Source organism: Dermacentor variabilis, chromosome 3, assembly GCF_050947875.1.
Source record: "Dermacentor variabilis isolate Ectoservices chromosome 3, ASM5094787v1, whole genome shotgun sequence".
Classification (NCBI taxonomy): domain Eukaryota; kingdom Metazoa; phylum Arthropoda; class Arachnida; order Ixodida; family Ixodidae; genus Dermacentor; species Dermacentor variabilis.
The window spans coordinates 209072772-209091523 of record NC_134570.1 but is presented as its reverse complement, the minus strand read 5'-3'; the positions used below and the strand labels follow the sequence as shown (position 1 = coordinate 209091523).

Here is an 18752-nt window from a genome sequence, read left to right as displayed (position 1 = left end):
TTCCTGCCTAATTATTGTATGTGATTCCAAAATATTCTAGGTGTGGCCTTCTTTTTCTCACGTATTTCGGACAACCAACGTTCACTTTCGCCTTTTAATTTTGTTTGCACCAGTATTGAACATAGACGTTTCTCCCGGTATATTTCCCATTTACTGGTTACTTCATCATGCGGCAACTGCGCCTTCTTTGCCTGCCTGTGCTCTCGATATTGACACGTGTATTTGTCTTCATCGGGTGACACGTTCCACCGCCTAACAAATGTTATCGCACAGCGCAGGACGCGCTTGCATGTGTGGAAAGTTCCTGGACTGTTATCGATGGTTCCATCCGCTGTCTGTCACCGAACCATGTGTAATCTGATTGCATGTGTGCGTGACGCAAATAATGTAGAACTTTGTGGAAGGCGCACTAGTCCCAGCAATTAGTCTGGAACATTCGACGATTGATGTATAAAAGCCGACGCGCTTGACCCGTTGATCAGATTATCGCCGATCGCCGAGTGTGTTCGCCACTGCCGTTGTTCTTTGAGTGTAGCCTGTTTTTGAGGGCACGATTTCGCCGAATAAAACGCTCGTTTCGCTAATGACAGTTTTGCTGCCTTCTTAACCATCACTACCACGTGACATCTGGTGGAGGTGCTAGTGCGTTCATGTACCACACGCCCCCGCAAAGCGGTGATCCAAACCCGAAGCCCGAGGACAAAACCAACATCGCCCACGACCAGCGTGCTAGCCGCAGACTGCAAGGGCTGCCCCCAGAGCACGGACTTCTACCTGAGTCGACAAAGAAGATCGTGGTCAAAATAACCCCAATGGCTGCCCCAGCGTCCCCCATTATGCTACAACAACCTCGGGACCCACCGACCTTCCGTGGAGCAGCGACTGAAGACGCGGAATCCTGGCTCGAGACCTACGAACGAAACCCGACATTTAACAACTGGCACTCCGACGACAAGCTGCGGCATGAATACCTTGCCTTAGAAGACGCCGCCAGAACGTGGTTTGAGAAAAGGGAATCGACCATGACAACATGGGACCTCTTCCGTAGCGGCTTCCTGCGCACCTTTACGAGCGTCGTGCGCAAGGAAAGGGCCGAAGCCATGCTGGACGCCCGAGTGCAGCTACCCAACGATAATGTTGCCATCTTCACGTTCGAGTTCAATGCGAAACGTCGAGTTGAGTTCAAATGGGAAACGCCGCAAGCCGACGCATTTCGAGAATTCAAACGACGCATGCAGTCGCCGCCCGTACTTGCGCACTTCGACGAGCACGCCGATACCGAAATTCCCACTGACGCCAATGGCGTAGGCCTCGGTGCCGTCCTAGTCCAGAGAAAAGATGGACATGAACACGTGATAGCTTATGCTAGCCGGTCGTTGTCAAAAGCGGAAGGCAATTATTCTACAACCGAAAAGGAATGCCTCGCCATCGTTTGGGCTACAGCGAAATTTCGTCCTTACCAATATGGCAGGCCATTCAAAGTCGTCAGCGACCATCACGCCTTGTGCTGGCTAGCGAATCTGAAGGATCCTTCAGAACGGCTGGCACGGTGGACCCGAAGACTGCAAGAATATGATATCACAGTAACCTATAAGTCCGGACGAAAACACTCTGATGCCAATTGCCTATCACGCGCCCCCATTGACTCGCCACCGCAAGATGACGAAGATGACGACGCCTTCTTTCGCATTTTAAGAGCGGAAGACTTCGCTGAACAGCAGCGAGCAGACCCGGAGTTGAAAAACCTCGTCGAGTATTTGGAAGGGCACACCGACATTGTCCCTAGGGCATTTAAGCGAGGATTGTCTTCGTTCTCGCTTCAAAATAACCTACTCGTAAAGAAGAACTTCTCACCAGCGCGCGCCAACTACCTTCTTGTTGTCCCGTCAGGGCTGCGTCCAGGAGTATTGCACGCCCTACATGACGATCCGACCGCTGGACACCTCGGATTTTCCCGGACACTATCGAGAATACAGCAAGGGTATCATTGGCGGCGCCTGACCACCGATGTCTCCCGTTATTTCAGAACATGCCGAGACTATCAGCGACGCAAGGCACCAGTGTTAGAGACGGGACCTTTTCCTAAGCCTCCTTCGAGTTCACCAGACCACATGGAATCGCGCCACACAAGTAAGGAACGCAGAAGCATATCTACCCCGTTCCCGAGGCGCGGCACGTGCAAACGAGTTGGCGTCCCCCACCTCGTGTGCCGCAGGTGGAGCTATTCACTGCTTGACTCTTCCCGAAAGTGTAGCGAGAGCCTGGCACTGTTCCAGGTAACGTGGGTCCCGAGGCAAGACAGCTGTGAAGCCCGTACACCGTGCACTGTGCACCGTGAAGCGCTGGCAGCAATCCCCCATCCGCCTTTGTGAAGGCAGTTGCAGACCGGGGAGGCAATACCGCAGAGAGAAGTAACTCCTCGGACAATTTGGGCCCAAGGAGCGACCCTGTGCGCCGGATGTTACACAATCGCACGGGCGCCTACCATTGGCCGAAAATGACGCCACCTGAGCGGGCTCGCCGATTGGCCGAAAATGAGGCCACCTAAGCGGGGTCGCCAATTGGCCGAACGTGACGTGACTTCGAGACACCAAAAGGGTTAAAAGCCAGAGACCGGGAGCAGCAACGAAGCATTCCTTCATTCATCTCTTTCGAGCTTCTTGCCACGGGCCGCAGCGTCCGAGTTGCTGCCGGCCCGTAATGACTTTAAGACTTAATTTCTTTGTACTCTCACTGTAAATAATCTAAATAAACCTCCAGTTTTTATCTCAAAGTCCTCCTCAACCTCGGCCAACTCCCGCACCCAACGGCATGGTCCAATATCTGGGGGACAGCAAGATTGTCCTCCAGATGCAACACCATCGACAAGGCCAGCCGGATTGCTGCAGCCAATCGAGCCTCCTTGCAGACCATTCCAGCAGATCGGGATGGGCTTGTTGGGATCCTTTCCGACGTCAACAACCGGAAACAAGTGGATCGTCGAGGCGACGGACTGCCTCACCCGCTTCACTGAAACTAAAGCGCTGCCGAAAGATAGCGCAGCCAAAGTGGCGAAATTCTTTGTCGAAAACATCCTGCTGCGACATGGCGCCCCAGAAGTCCTCATCACCGACAGAGGAACGGCCTTTACAGCGGAGCTCACCCAAGCCATTCTGCAATACAGTCAGACAAGGCACAGGAGGACAACGGCCTACCATCCACAGACGAATGGTCTTACGGGGCGGCTGAATCAGACCCTCGCCGACATGCTAGCAATGTACGTCGACGTCGAACACAAGACCTGGGATGCCGTCCTGCCGTACGTAACATTCGCTTTCAACACAGCGGCGCAAGAAACAACGCAGATCACGTCGTTCAAGCTGGTTTACGGCATGAACCCGACGACGACGCTTGACGCCATGCTGTCGCATGTCACGGACGAGGAGAATCTTGACGTCGCTAGCTATCTCCAGCGCGCCGAAGAAGCCCGACAGCTCGCGCGCCTGCGTATCAAGAACCAGCACAGGACCGACAGCCAATACTACAACCTCCGACGACGCTTCGTCGAGTACCAGCCCGGTGACCGTGTTTGGGTATAGACCACGATACGCCTACGAGGACTGAGTGAGAAACTATTGCGACGCTATTTCGGACCCTACAAGATCATCCGACATATTGGCGCACTGGACTATGAGGTCGTGCCAGACGGCATTTCGCATTCACAGTGGCGCCGCGCACGATCTGAAGTGATCCACGTGGTGCGTCTTAAACCCTTTTACGGACGCTGACAAACTTTCCTTATTTTGTTGTTTTCTTTGCTACAACTGCTTCTTTATTACTTTCATTTGTGTGCAGCATCGGGTCGATGCTTTTTGAGAGGCGGGTATTGACACGTGTACTTGTCTTCATCGGGCGACATGTTTCACCGCCTAACAATTGTTATCGTACAGCGCAGGACGCGCTTGCCTGTGTGGGAAGTTTCTGGAATGTTATCGATGGTTCCATCCACTGTCTGTGACCGAACGTTGTGTAATCTGATTGCATGTGTGCACGTCCATATGCACGTGCACGTGACAATATGCTTTCTGTCGTTCGGCGATCGCTTGTCGTACCTCTCTGTTCCACCAGCTTTTCGGTTTATTTTTTCCTTTCTAACGAACGCGGTGATTCTCTTTCCGTATTTCTGTCGTTATTACACTTTGAAGTTCACCTTATTCCCACTCTTGGCCATTTGCCCAGTTCTTCTTCGACTCTATTTACTATATTTGCTACTTGTTTAGCGAGGAGAACATTGACCACTTATTGTGCCATTGTCCACAATTTCAAGCACAAAGACAGTCTTTGTCCAACACATTGAGGAAACTAGACGATCGTCCTCTGAGTGAACAGACCATATTAGAGCACCGTCCCGACCGATCATCGGCTCAGAAGGCAGTGAAGGCACTTTTGTGTTTTCTCAGAACTTCTGGTTTGCTCGAGCGACTCTAACTGAAGTGCTGTCCGTACGCGTATCTACACCTTCTCTCTCCCTTCTTTCTCTTCCCCTTCTCCCATCCCCCAGTGTAGGGTAGCCAACAGGACTATTGACTGGTTAACATCCCTGCCTTTCCTGAATTCTCCTCTCTCTCTCTCTCTCTGTTTAGCGTTCAAACTTGTACTAGCCATCTTGCGCTCCTTGCTCTCTTTCCCAACTACATATGCAATTTTCAAAATGATGCTATTATGGTCACTCCCTATGCTGCTATACCCTTCCTCAACAATGACCATTTCTCTCAACTTATCATGAATTCCTCTTTCATCAGTGGTCGTGGTCGATTGCCGGTTTCCCACTTCCCACGTGATCTGCCCTTCACACTTAGGCCCTGTATTCACGATAACGAGGTTATGTTGCGAAGAAACGTCTAGCATTGACTTCCCGTTGTCGGTAAAGCCATCTAAATCCTGTATGTGGACATTCATGTCACCTAATAGGACAATTTCAGCACCATTCTCGAAACCCTTAATATCAGCGCTTATGCATTCCACTAACTCTTTATTCTTCTCCATGCAATTATTTCCGGTTCACAAATGCGTAACGCGCAGCCAAGTTTTTTTTCCCACTATTAACCAAAGGTGCTCTTGACATGTTGAATTTACTATTTTCCATTTGGCTCCCTGAGGGATGACTCCCCCTCCCTTTCTTTCCGACTTAGTTCTGTTGCACCCTTCCAAAACATACTTCTCAATAACTGGCGGCTCTTCGGATTCTCTAAGGTGCGTTTCTGTAAGCGCATCCACCCCTATTTGTTCTCTATTTAACTGCTCCTCGATCTCTGCCCACATTTCCTTTCTTCTGCTGCCCCGCATGTTTATGTAGCCTGTTACATGGCGAGCTCTCTTTCTTGCTTTCCTCCTTTTCTTGCTATCGACGGCGACGCTCTCCTGAGGTTCCCCTAGGGGACCTTCTTAATACTATCTACTCTGGCCTCCTGAGCGCGTGCGGGCCCCCTAAATAGCAACAGCGTGACCAACAAGTCGCCAGCCCACTTCTCGTGCCAGCCTGTAATTGAAGTGAATCCCGTCTCGGTTTAAAAGCACCACACTTCCTCACTTCCCTGTTTACTTCGACAACCTCGGGTGGTGCCAGGCACGCCCTCGCTCGGAGGAGGCGCGAAGGAGGTGGTTCTCGCCCCCTTCACGGAAGGGCTTTCTCCACGTGGTCGCTGGCTGCCGCATGCTGCTCCGAGCTGGGGGCAGCGCTCGACGGCTGCTTGCGACGCCCGGCTGCCTCCTCGTCGTCGCTGTCTGTTTCGCGAGCGCGTTTTCTGGAAATGGACAGGTCCATGTCCTCGTCGTCAGAGGGAGGGAGCGGGATTGAAGCACGGGGCTCCTCGTGTGCTGGGAAACTATCCTCGGGGGGCTCCGATGCTACCTCGGGGGCTGCCGGCTTCGTGGCGTCTCCTAGGGTATCCGCAGGCTGAGGGGGGGACCACAGACAGATAGACGGAGGTGGCCCGTTGACTGAGCCACTCGCCCAGCATGCGAGTGGCACGAAGTTCCAGGTCCTCCCTTGTCAGGAGTTCGTCGAGTGACGCGGGGCCGAGTGTTACCAGGCTCAAACTGGCGTGGCGACGGTGGCGAACACGCGGCGGGCGCTCTCCGGGCGAGGCGAAGACCATCTTGTGCTGCGAGAGCCTCTTCTCGCGCACGGGTAGAAGGCCAAGAACAGCAAAAATTTCCGATGATCGTCCGAGTCAAATGACAGCAAGCTCTGCGTTCTACACAGGAGACTCAGCGTCGTTTCTCCTTCTCCATTGACGAAATGCTTAGAGCGTATCCTGGCTGATTCGCTTGGGACCCATTCGGTGCCATCTGCAGCTGAAAAATGAGATTTATTAACTACAGGATCCGAATTTATATGACGGGAATGCTAGTTTTTCATCATGTACAATGATCGAGGTTCATTATGCCCTTTCCAAACCCCTGATTTTGCTTGCGAATTCGTTTGATGGCATATGCGCTTTGCTCGTGCGAGACAATTTCGCAAATGTAAAGTCCCCAAAAAAATCGCACAATGTTAAAGTGCGCCTCTCATGCCAGTAGCCGAAACGACTATCGTCTATGAACTAGCTCTCGCAAGTATAAAATCAGCTTCCTCGGCATAAAATATTGCTCATCACAAACGCCAGTGTTATCCTGATCATACCAAATGCTAAGGCAAGGAATCACCAAATCAGCATAGTCGTGAGAAATCTTTTTTAATGTTGACCAGCTGACCCGGCCATCATCGCTGGTGTCGCACAAGCTGCGAAACGCGCACGTGTAGCACGATTTACAAAAACCCTTCTCACAAATATGATGCAGAAGCTGAGTTACTTTAATCCCATTACAGCTTCGACCCGTTTCTTTCGCCGTCCTAGTTCGAAAGGCCTGCCAGGAAATATGTACTAATTTATCCCGAGATTGCCTTCGTGGTTGTGAGTCTCTTACACAGCAGTACCACCGGTTCTACTTGTTCTTTTTCGCACCTCCGTAATGTCGACGCTTGCCCATGAAGCGCGTGCCATTGTACGGTCACAACACGCGTCCGAAAAAAAAAGGGGGGGATCTAATTAACAACCAAAACGGCCCCAACCGTGGACGTCGCGAATTGCAGTACGCGTGAAGTAATACCCGTCGAGCCGGCCTAGCCGCAGACTCACCTTCCCAGTGATGTCGCATCATTGCGGCAGATGGCGCCAGCGTAGCCGCAAACTGGACTGTACGGAGTCTATACTCGTATGTTTAACTTAGCTGATGTATTGTCATCTTATATGTAGGTGCTTCGTGTATATGTGTTAAAATGAGAGTGAAGAATAGGCTTTGTAGTTCCGCTAGCTTGTTTTCATCTATGCCATGACTTGCTCGTCTCTTGTGTACTTACTGAATGTGAGTACATTGCATCTGTTTCAGGAAGAACTCCACAGACATCTACCGGCCGCCTTGAACCGGGTGTGTTTATCAAATGATGCGGATTATGGAAGTGCCTACTCATGATCGCAAGTCATTTCAGTGAAAATAATAACCATACCTTCTTACACGTGCTGTGCTCGAACCCCTTTTTTTAACATAGGCGTCTTTATTAACAAATCACACTCTTTTCCCTTGACAGAGCCAAGAGCACCGTCATCTTTCACTATAGAAACATATGTTATTTCTGATTACAAACACACCAAGCATTTTGGTAATAATACCAGCGATCATATGGAATACATCATAGTACTCATGAACTCGGTAAGTGTTAACATGGGAGTGATTATTGCTCGTACCGTATTGAATGCCAAGGCTTCTACTTTCCTTGACTGACAACGCATAATATACTGCATCTTACAGTTTTTGCCGTTAAAAGAAGAACATTCTCTCACAATTTCAGAAAATATTTTATGGTTTCGCCTTAACTGCGCTACCTTTAACAGAATACCTAATGTTGACCTTAAAGATCTGTGGGCACTTTGCTGAGCTAAACTGCGTTAGGCGAAATCCTATCTATGACTGCATCTGTTGCTGTTGACTGAACTGTTGTGCGAACGGACGCCGCCGTGGCCGCGGGCATGGGATGCAATAACAGCCATATGGCTGCAAGGCTTGTCGCCGTTGTGAGCGCATCCCCAAGCGCATGTCCGCGCTCTCCCACGCGACCACTCGCACAGCGCTACTGGCATGGAGCGTCCTCTCCTTGCTATCCTTGCCGGTGGCGTCTGCTCTCCTTGCTCCCCTCGCCGGTGATCACCGCTTTCCTGTGTCCACCACGGACTGCGCCCGGACACTCGCGAGCTACTAAACGTTTACGCCTTAATATCGGTATTGAAATCAACGAGCTTTGCAGATACGTTAAGTGTTGTTGCAGCTTACGTGAACTTTGCACTCACACGTAATCACTCACCATTAATTATTTCTTTCATGATATTTGTTTTTAAGGATAAGCACTCAATCGTACTTACAGTCACTCACATTCATAGGCGCTAAGCTGGTAGCAATGGCTCACCTTCCCCGGCACTCATTCATGCTCATGCCCACGTCTATTGACGTTCACGTGGTTGGTCGTGCTGTTTTTCTTCAGTTAGAAAACAAAATGACGCAATCCATAACTTTGCACTTGGATAGGCTGATGGGATAATTGTAGAAGAGTAAAGCAAAAGAGTAAAAAGAATTATGACAGAACTCATCTCATGATGACTGTCAAGGGTAATGCGAATAGCAATCGAGCATTGTAGTGCAATGCCGTATTATTGAAGTCACGTTTCTTTAACACATGGTCTGGTAACTCTTAGTCTTTCGTCGCTTCGGCTACATGCGTCATACTCCGGTGTTGCCGTCCCATTTTGCTATGAGAATCTCTTCCCAAAGTCGCCCACGAGCACTCAGACATGAGGACAACTGCATGACTCCAATGCACTGAGAATGGAATGGGGCTGAGATAACGGCATCGATGGAACGACAAAGGGGTAAAACGACAGCGCCATGACGACATTAAGATGTCAAATGTTTAGCTGTCAACGACAGTATGACAACGGATGTATTATAGCATCTGTATGACGACCACGCAATGACGACGATGGCATAACAACGGTGCCATAATCATGATTGAATTATGACAGCATGATTACGATAGAATGATGAACGCGGAATGACGTAGGTGGATCGACAAACGTGGTATGACGACCACAGTAAGATGACAATGTCATGACGACAACGGCATGACGACGACAAAATCACTCGGGTCGGATGTCGAATTTACAATGATGACGATAGAACAATCGCGACGGCACTTCAACCAATGCACGACGGCAAATGTTTGACGACAATGCGGTCAGGGCGATGGCTTGACAATGGCATGAAAATCGTAGGATGAGGATGAATGTATGATGACAATGAAATTATGATAATTGTAACATCAAATCTGTAAACGACGATGGCGTGAGGACGACGGCAGACAAGGGGGAGATGAAGAAGCTGGAGTGACGATTATGGCATGACCACGATGGCATTATGACGACGGTCTGGCAATGGAGGCATGATAACGACTTTCTGATGATAGCTGCATGACAAGGCTGGAATAAAGACGATTGAAGGTTGACAGTGTGAATAGAATACAATATCGAACTATATTGACGTTGATCGGACGAATAAGGTGATATGATGACGACGGCATGACGACAACATAATGACGTAACTGCAGTGATGACAATGACGATATGGCAGCTTAATCATGACGGCATAACGGCAACTGTTTGACGGCAATGGTGTGATGACGACGGCATGACGACAACATAATGACGTAACTGCAGTGATGACAATGACGATATGACAGCTTAATTATGACGGCATAACGGCAACTGTTTGACGGCAATGGTGTGATGACGACGGCATGACGGAGCCCACTGAGAAAGCTGGAATGACGGTCATGCAGTGACCATGACGGCATCACGAAGTCCACTGAGAAAGCTGGAATGACGGTCATGCAGCGACCATATGTAGTAGCACAAGCTATTACATTATTTCAACCACTTGATCGGAACAGAAGGTGCGACGACGACAGCACGGTGAGAGTCAGATCACGATGCTTGAATAACGAAGATTGAATTACTACAACGGCATCGCTGTGACGGTGTGGCAACCAATAGATGACTGCGTGACGACGATGGCGCCACGACGACGGCATGACGTGTCTCGAATGACAAAGCTGGAATGAGGGCGATGCAACCACCACGATGGCATCACGGCCACAAGCCCATACCTAATGAACCAAGCTATTCGGCAAATTGAGCCACTGGGTCGGGATGGCAGGCGGTGTGACTATAGAAAGATCACGAAGCTGGAATAACTACAATGGAAGGACCAAGCACATAACTAGTGACCCAAGTAGGTAGGCAACCTGCACCACCGGCTAACCGTAAAAGCCTATGCAATAGATAGATAGATAGATAGATAGATAGATAGATAGATAGATAGATAGATAGATAGATAGATAGATAGATAGATAGATAGATAGATAGATAGATAGATAGATAGATAGATAGATAGATAGATAGATAGATAGATGCAAAATGGCTGAAGACGGAAAATAATGCTATTCGCATTTAAATTCCACTCATCTATCGTTGGTGAGGAAAGTGAATATACCAGCCTGGTGGATTAGGGGCATCGTAATGTGCTGCAAAGCACGACGTCGCGCAATTAAATCCCGACCTGGGCGGCCACAATTCAATGGGGACGAAATGCAAAATCGCCGGCGTCCCGTGTAACAGGGGCATGTTAAAGATCTCCTGGTGATCATCATTAATCTAGAGTCCCCCGATATGGCGTCGCTCATATTCAAATAGTGGTTTAGGCACATACAACCCCAGAATTCATTCGTTCAAAAGTGAATACCTCAACAATATATTTCACGATGGCATAATGGAAATTGCTCTTACTGAAAGCTTTTTTACAATAGGAGATGAAGGCTTTTTTAGGTGCACTCAAGCTTCTAAATTCAAGAAAGCACTGTGCAAGGTTAAACACAAATTGCGGTATAAGAATCACCTCTGCTTTGATCCCACAAGAAGTGTAAGTTGAGCTAAACTATTTGCAACGGAATCTGTGGGTTCAGATTCGACGATAACAAGCCAACCGGTGTTCATTGAACGTTAAAAATAGTGTGCAGTTTTAGAATGGTAGCTTTCATTTACTGTTCCCACACTTTGCGGCTTGTGTGGTTTTGGCCATTTATGATAGGAGAGTCAATTGAACAGCTAGGCGTGTGCTGGTTACTGTCTTGCTGAGCAGAAGACTAGGGCCACGGGATAGACCTGATAGACAGCTGGCTGCTGGCTGATGTCTGACCTAATAGACAGATTCGGTCCATGGGCTCGTGCCACGGACTACATTCCCGAACAGACAGCATCGACATTGCGTACCTGAGATTGGCATGCGCTAATTCTAAGTCATCATCATCATCAGAATCATCATCATCATCATCAGCCTGGTTACGCCGACTGCAGGGCAAAGGCCTCTCCCATACTTCTCCAACAACTCCGGTCATGTACTAATTGTGGCCATGCCGTCCCTGCAAACTTCTTAATCTCATCCGCCCACCTAACTTTCTGCCGCCCCCTGCTACGCTTCCCTTCCCTTGGGATCCAGTCCGTAACCCTTAATGACCATCGCTTATCTTCCCTCCTCATTACATGTCCTGCCCATGCCCATTTCTTTTCCTTGATTTCAACTAAGATGTCATTAACTCGCGTTTGTTCCCTCATCCAATCTGCTCTTTTCTTATCCCTTAACGTTACACCTATCATTCTTCTTTCCATAGCTCGTTGTGTCGTCCTCAATTTGAGTAGAACCCTTTTCGTAAGCCTCCAGGTTTCTGCCCCGTAGGTGAGTACTGGTAAGACACAGCTATTAAATACTTTTCTCTTGAGGGATAACGGCAAACTGCTGTTCATGATTTGGCAATGCCTGCCAAACGCACTCCAGCCCATTCTTATTCTTCTGATTATTTCCGTCTCATGATCCGGATCCGCCGTCACTACCTGCCCTAAGTAGATGTATTCCCTTACGACTTCCAGTGCCTCGCTGCCTATTGTAAATTGCTGTTCTCTCCCGAGACTGTTAAGCATTACTTTAGTTTTCTGCATATTAATTTTTAGACCCACTCTTCTGCTTTGCCTCTCCAGGTCAGTGAGCATGCATTGCAATTGGTCCCCTGAGTTACTAAGCAAGGCAATATCATCAGTGAATCGCAAGTTACTAAGGTATTCTCCATTAACTTTTATCCCCAATTCTTCCCAATCCAGGTCTCTGAATACCTCCTGTAAACACGCTGTGAATAGCATTGGAGATATCGTATCTCCCTGCCTGACGCCTTTCTTTATTGAGATTTTGTTGCTTGCTTTATGGAGGACTACGGTGGCTGTGGAGCCGCTATAGATATCTTCCAGTATTTTTACACATGGCTCATCTACGCCCTGATTCCGTAATGCCTCCATGACTGCTGAGGTTTCGACTGAATCAAACGCTTTCTCGTAATCAATGAAAGCTATATATAAGGGTTGGTTATATTCTGCACATTTCTCTATCACTTGATTGATAGTATGAATATGGTCTATTGTTGAGTAGCCTTTACGGAATCCTGCCTGGTCCTTTGGTTGACAGAAGTCTAAGGTGTTCCTGATTCTATTTGCAATTACCTTAGTAAATACTTTTTAGGCAACGGACAGTAAGCAGATCGATCTATTATTTTTCAAGTCTTTGGCGTCCCCTTTCTTATGGATTAGGATTATGTTAGCGTTCTTCCAAGATTCCGGTACGCTCGAGGTCATGAGGCATTGCGTATACAGGGTGGCCAGTTTCTCTAGAACAATCTGTCCACCATCCTTCAACAAATCTGCTGTTACCTGATTCTCCCCAGCTGCCTTCTCCCTTTGCATATCTCCTAAGGCTTTCTTTACTTCTTCCGGCGTTACCTTCGGGATTTCGAATTCCTCTAGACTATTTTCTCTTCCATTATCGTCGTGGGTGCCACTGGTACTGTATAAATCTCTATAGAACTCCTCAGCCACTTGAACTATCTCATCCATATTAGTAATGATATTGCCGGCTTTGTCTCTTAACGCATACATCTGATTCTTGCCAATTCCTAGTTTCTTCTTCACTGTTCTTAGGCTTCCTCCGCTCCTGAGAGCATGTTCAATTCTATCCATATTATACTTCCTTATGTGAGCTGTCTTACGCTTGTCGATTAACTTCGAAAGTTCTGCCAGTTCTATTCTAGCTGTAGGGTTAGATGCTTTCATACATTGGCGTTTCTTGATCAGATCTTTCGTCTCCTGCGATAGTTTGCTGGTATCCTGCCTAACGGAGTTACCACCGACTTCCATTGCACACTCCTTAATGATGCCCACAAGATTGTCGTTCATTGCTTCAACACTAAGGTCCTCTTCCTGAGTTAAAGCTGAATACCTGTTCTGTAGCTTGATCTGGAACCAGTTTCTTCCGTTCCCTCCTCAGGTCTAGGATAATTCGAGTTCTTACCATCCTGTGGTCACTGCAGCGCACCTTGCCGAGCACGTCCACATCTTGTATGATGCCAGGGTTAGCGCAGAGTATGAAGTCTATTTCATTTCTAGTCTCGCCGTTCGGGCTCCTCCACGTCCACTTTCGGCTATCCCGCTTGCGGAAGGTATTCATTATCCGCATCTTATTCTGTTCTCCAAACTCTACTAATAACTCTCCCCTGCTATTCCTAGTGCCTATGCCATATTCCCCCACTGCCTTGTCTCCAGCCTGCTTCTTGCCTACCTTGGCATTAAAGTCGCCCATTAGTATAGTGTATTTAGTTTTCACTCTCCCCACCGCCGATTCCACGTCTTCATAGAAGCTTTCGACTTCCTGGTCATCATGACTGGATGTAGGGGCGTAGACGTGTACAATCTTCATATTGTACTTCTTATTAAGTTTCACAACAAGACCTGCCACCCTCTCGTTAATGCTATAGAATTCCTGTATGTTACCAGCTATATTCTTATTAATCAGGAATCCGACTCCTAGTTCTCTTCTATCCGCTAAGCCCCGGTAGCACAGGACGTGCCCGCTATTTAGCACTGTATATGCTTCTTTCGGCCTCCTAACTTCACTGAGCCCTATTATAACCCATTTACTGCCCTCTAATTCCTCCAATAGCACTGCTAGACTCGCCTCACTAGATAACGTTCTAGCGTTAAACGTTGCCAGGTTCATATTCCAATGGCGGCCTGTCCGGCTAAGTACACCTCCGTAATACATGTACAAAAGAGACTCAAGGGTATGTAACCCTAAATATATTAAATCAATAACGCCCCAACCGCCACAAGCGCAGCCACGTCGAGCACGACCGCTCGATGAATATGCATTGCTACGGAGTTGCAGTCCACATACTTAGGACATTGGGACCTGGTAAGGAGTTTCAACTACTGTGAATTTATTACAGAAGATAATGTCACGGCTCGCTGTAGAAGAGAGAGGAGAGATATGTTTATTTGAAAGAGCTTGAAAAAGGGCTAAGTTCGCTTGAAATTCGCTCGCGCACTCAGGGTTGCCGTCTTTGTCTCGAACGTCGTTCGGCTTAGTGACGCGGCAACATACTGCTTTGTAGTATCATTTGATATTATGGTTGCCATTGAGCTTGCCGCAGCTTGGGTCCGCTGGCATGCCCATTAGGCTTCGGGATTCACGGGTAGCATGGATATATGCGGAAAATCACGCAACAAAGCAAATGCTGAAACTGAGGAACAGCTTTGATTCTTTCTTCCACAATTTTCTGCAAGAGTTTCATATCAAGCTCACATTTGTTGCAAATAACGCACACGCATTAGATGCGCAATTCCCTTCGCTTTCATGCAAGCGAGATTTGCCTTGTTTTATTGAAGGCAGTTTCCCTTCGGCTCTTCAGCCGATATTGTTAACCTGTGTATTCCTCGTCAGATGAGAATGTATAGCGACACGAAGGTACTGAATTTGGTTACGTTGTGTTAGAGTACGTCCATCTATTTCATTCTTCACATAGCAATATGTTTAGTTCTCAATCATTTCTACTCACGGGAATTTCCTAAGCTTTGTTTTCTTTCTTGCACCGCACTCTAATATATTGTGTGCGGAGTTTAGTACAACTACATTGTCTTAGGCATTTTCATACCTTAAATATAGCAATCGCCTCAAAATTCGTGAGCTGTAATGCGATGTCAAACCGTGTCTTCCATATCATTTGTGCGGCGTGACATATCACAGGTACACAGGCTTGTTTTGGAGGTCAAGACCGACATAGCACTCCGGTATCTCCCTTTCCTCTTCCTGACCGTTATGCGTGGGCGTCTTCGTTATCTTCTTAGATACAATACTGAATCAGCCACATTTGCCCCCCCGCCCGCCTCTTTCATGGTGTATGAAGTAGAAATCCTGGTTCTGCCTCTCGGTGTGTAGTTCAGGATTGCTGTTACAAGAAAGGCGACAATGCGGACAGTACTGACTATATGAAAGAGACCGGCAGACCGAAGCAACAAGTCCTCACACGGGATATACGCTGGACTTGTCGAACCACCACTAGGCTCTCTTTAAAGATTGACTGACAGATGCTTTGCTCCGAGGGCTAACGTAGTTTTCCCATGCTGGTTACTGCCAGCTCTGTTTGGAGGTGCGCTTTATGAAGCTTCACGGTGTTTGTACCAGAGAGTCGTCGGTACACTGATGTGTTGAGGCCAAGGAAGCCTCCTTCTAGAAGCCTCGGAGTCCTCCTGTTTATCAGTTTAGATGCGACTTCAGTGCTGGGACTTGCTGAGCGTGAGCACGAGTGGGCCAACGCATTCATTACAATCGTAATGATTGGGAGTTACGTACAAGGACAATATGCATATTACGGTACGGTTCGTTCTGTTTGCCTACCGGTTTGCCTGTAGAGCACATGAGAGAGCGACAACGAGACGTTATTCTAGCACAGGAGCTCAAATTCAGCTGATCTTTTATTTCTTCGATTCCCAGCTAACTTAGCTCCCGCGTCGCTCGTGGAATCGCGATACCTCGTCTTCTTTCCTAGGGGGATCGCATCAATGCCGTTGGTGCTACATAGCTCCCCCTCTAGAGAGGAGCATTATCTTCGAACGATATCAACATGTCCAAGAAACTCGGCGGACTGAAGTAGCCTCAGCACCCACCGGAATGGACTTCCGGAGCTAATTTCGGGGACGCGACTGTGGGAGTCATCTCGCAGTAGATTGACTTCAGCCGGTTCACTGCGATGGCCTCAGGTTTACCGTGAATGTCCACGATGTATGTGGACTGGCGTCTCTAAAGTAGGGGAAAGGGTCCGAGGTAGTGTGGGCGGCGAAAAGGGTCCATGGCGCACGAAGACGAGAGTTGCCTTGGCAAGGTCAGTTGAAACCCGGGCTGTGCGTGGTAAAACTGGACGTGTCGGACAGGGTCTTAGATACCGGAAGAGGTCGGGAAGAAGGTGCACATATTCTTGAGTGTACAGAGCAGCCGATGGTGATTGTGGTGAAAAGAAGTCCTTGAGCGCATGGCGCGGAGCGCCGTAGACGAACTCCGTGATCGTGCACACGATGTCCGACTTCAAGGCGCACCGAGAAGAACCAGTGGTAGAGGTTGAAACCATTGCGATGGCGTGCCATGAGCGATGAGCGCTGACTTCAAATGTCGTTGGAAGCGTTCCACGAGGCCATTGGTTTGGGGATGATAGGCGGCCGTGCGCAGATGATTCGTACGAAGCACGCACAGGAGTTTTTGAAAGAGAGCGGACTCGAATTGCTGCCCTCTGTCAGTAACAATTTTGGTAACGCATCCGAAATGGGCAAACCGCGTTGTGACCAAACCTGCCACGACCGTTGCTGCTGCGCTGTCTTGAAGCGACGTTGCGTCTGACCAACGGGCAAACCTGTCGATAGAGGTGAGCAGGTAGCGAAATCCCTGACCCGGTGGTAGTGGCCCAATGATGTCAGTGTGTACTGCGTCGAAACGGAGATCAGGTTTGAGAAACTGGCGTGCTGGGGAACGGGATAGCCATGAACTTTTTCACATTGGCAGGGTGCACTCGCACGATCGCAGCGGTGTACATCGGCGTTCATCCGGGGCCATACGTAGCGCAATAAGATAAAGCGTTGTGTGGCACGAACGCCGGAGTGTGCGAGCTTGTGCTGTGTGTCGAAAAACTGCTTGCATAACGTGCTGGAGACAAATAGTCTCTGCGTGCCCGTAGAAGTGTTGCAGACGACTGGGAAACCATCAAGCAGGAGATCGTCCAACCGAAGCACTGTTTTGGATCAACGCAGTTGAAGGACCTCTGGATTATTAACATAATGGCAGGCTAGTGTCTGCACATCGAGTGGCGCAGGACGTGCAGGTGGCGTGGCCGCGTTCTCATGGCTCAGAGTAGCAGCAAGTACGTTCTGGTCACCGCTGACGCGTGGGATGTCGGTGGAGAATTCCGATATAGACAAGAGATTGCAGAGTTCGCGTGGCGTATATTGCTGTGAAATAAGTTGGCACGTGATGACGCTGGCCCTTTGAGGCGATAACGAGGAAGTGTCGTGGTTGCGTGCGCGCTCTCCGAGAATCAGCCATTGCTAAAGCCAGACTTCTTTTGCCAATCTGTCGGTGGTGAACTATATTAGCGTGTACTAGCTGGGTGACATTTCTGTTGGAGGTGCTGGGTACGGTAGGTGTTAAGATCCCAGGAGCATACCCCAGACCTAAGCCCGGCGAGTAGTTCATCCGAGCTTACCCCTGTGCACATACGCACCAGCCGACGTCTCCAGGGACTCCAGCCACAGCATGGTCTGCTACACAAACAAACTAGAATGACGAACCAACCACCTCCTGCCGCTACTGCAGCATCGCACGTGGTCGTCAATCACACCCGGACGCCGAATCCGTTCCACGGATTCGCTTCAGAGGACGCCGACGACTGGCTTTACCATTTTTACCGTGTTGCCAACCTCAACGACTGGACCTACGAGCGTAAGCTACGGTACGTGTGCTTCACTCTTGAAGATTTCTCGAAAACATGGCTCGAGAACCACAAGGCGACATTGACGTCATGGGAACAATTTCGTCGGCAGTTCCTCAATGCCTTCGCCAGGGCGGACAGGAAGGAGAGGGCAGAGTTAGCAATGGAGGCCAGAATTGAAGGCCCGAATGAACGAGTGACGGCCTACGTAGAAGACATGAATCGGCTCTTAAGACGTGCGGACCTTTCTATGACTGAAACAAAGAGTTTGTGCCACCTAATGCACGGGGTCAGAGAGGAAATTTTTGCTGGCCTCATTCTAAACCCGCCGCCGACACTTGCAGAGTTTGATGACGAAAACAATACCGTGGAATAGGCCCTTCGACAGCGGGCAAGGCAATACAACCGCCACGCCGTGATTTGAAGGGAGTTCTCTGCCATTTCCCTTGGTAACGACATCGGCGACTTGCAAGAACTCATCTGGGCCGTCATCAAGGTGGAACTGCAGAAGATGCACACGACCGCTGCCCCTAGGGGACAACTTTCTATTGCGGAAATGGTGCGCGCCGAAATCCGACAGGTAATCCATGCTCCTGGACAGTACGAGGCACCACAGCAGGGACCACGCGCTGAAATGAGTTATACTGAAGCATTACGCCGTCCACCACCCTCAAGTGCATACTGCAGGTACACCCCGCTCAACAAATGGACGTAAGCTTCAGGCCCCGCAGCCCACCGCACATCACCGAAGAAAGAACCAGGAAGAGCAATGTCTGGC

General features: G+C 49.0%; 1 protein-coding gene across 1 annotated transcript in view; it reads left to right on the top strand.

Annotated features, from left to right (window-relative positions):
• The window catches only part of LOC142574411 (venom metalloproteinase antarease TserMP_A-like), a 220333-nt gene that overhangs the window by 45715 nt on the left and 155866 nt on the right, over positions 1-18752 (top strand). The window contains exons 5-6 of the mRNA XM_075683501.1: positions 7411-7449; positions 7610-7731. Coding sequence (XP_075539616.1) covers positions 7411-7449; positions 7610-7731 — 161 coding nt within the window. The remainder of the gene's footprint in view (positions 1-7410; positions 7450-7609; positions 7732-18752) is intronic.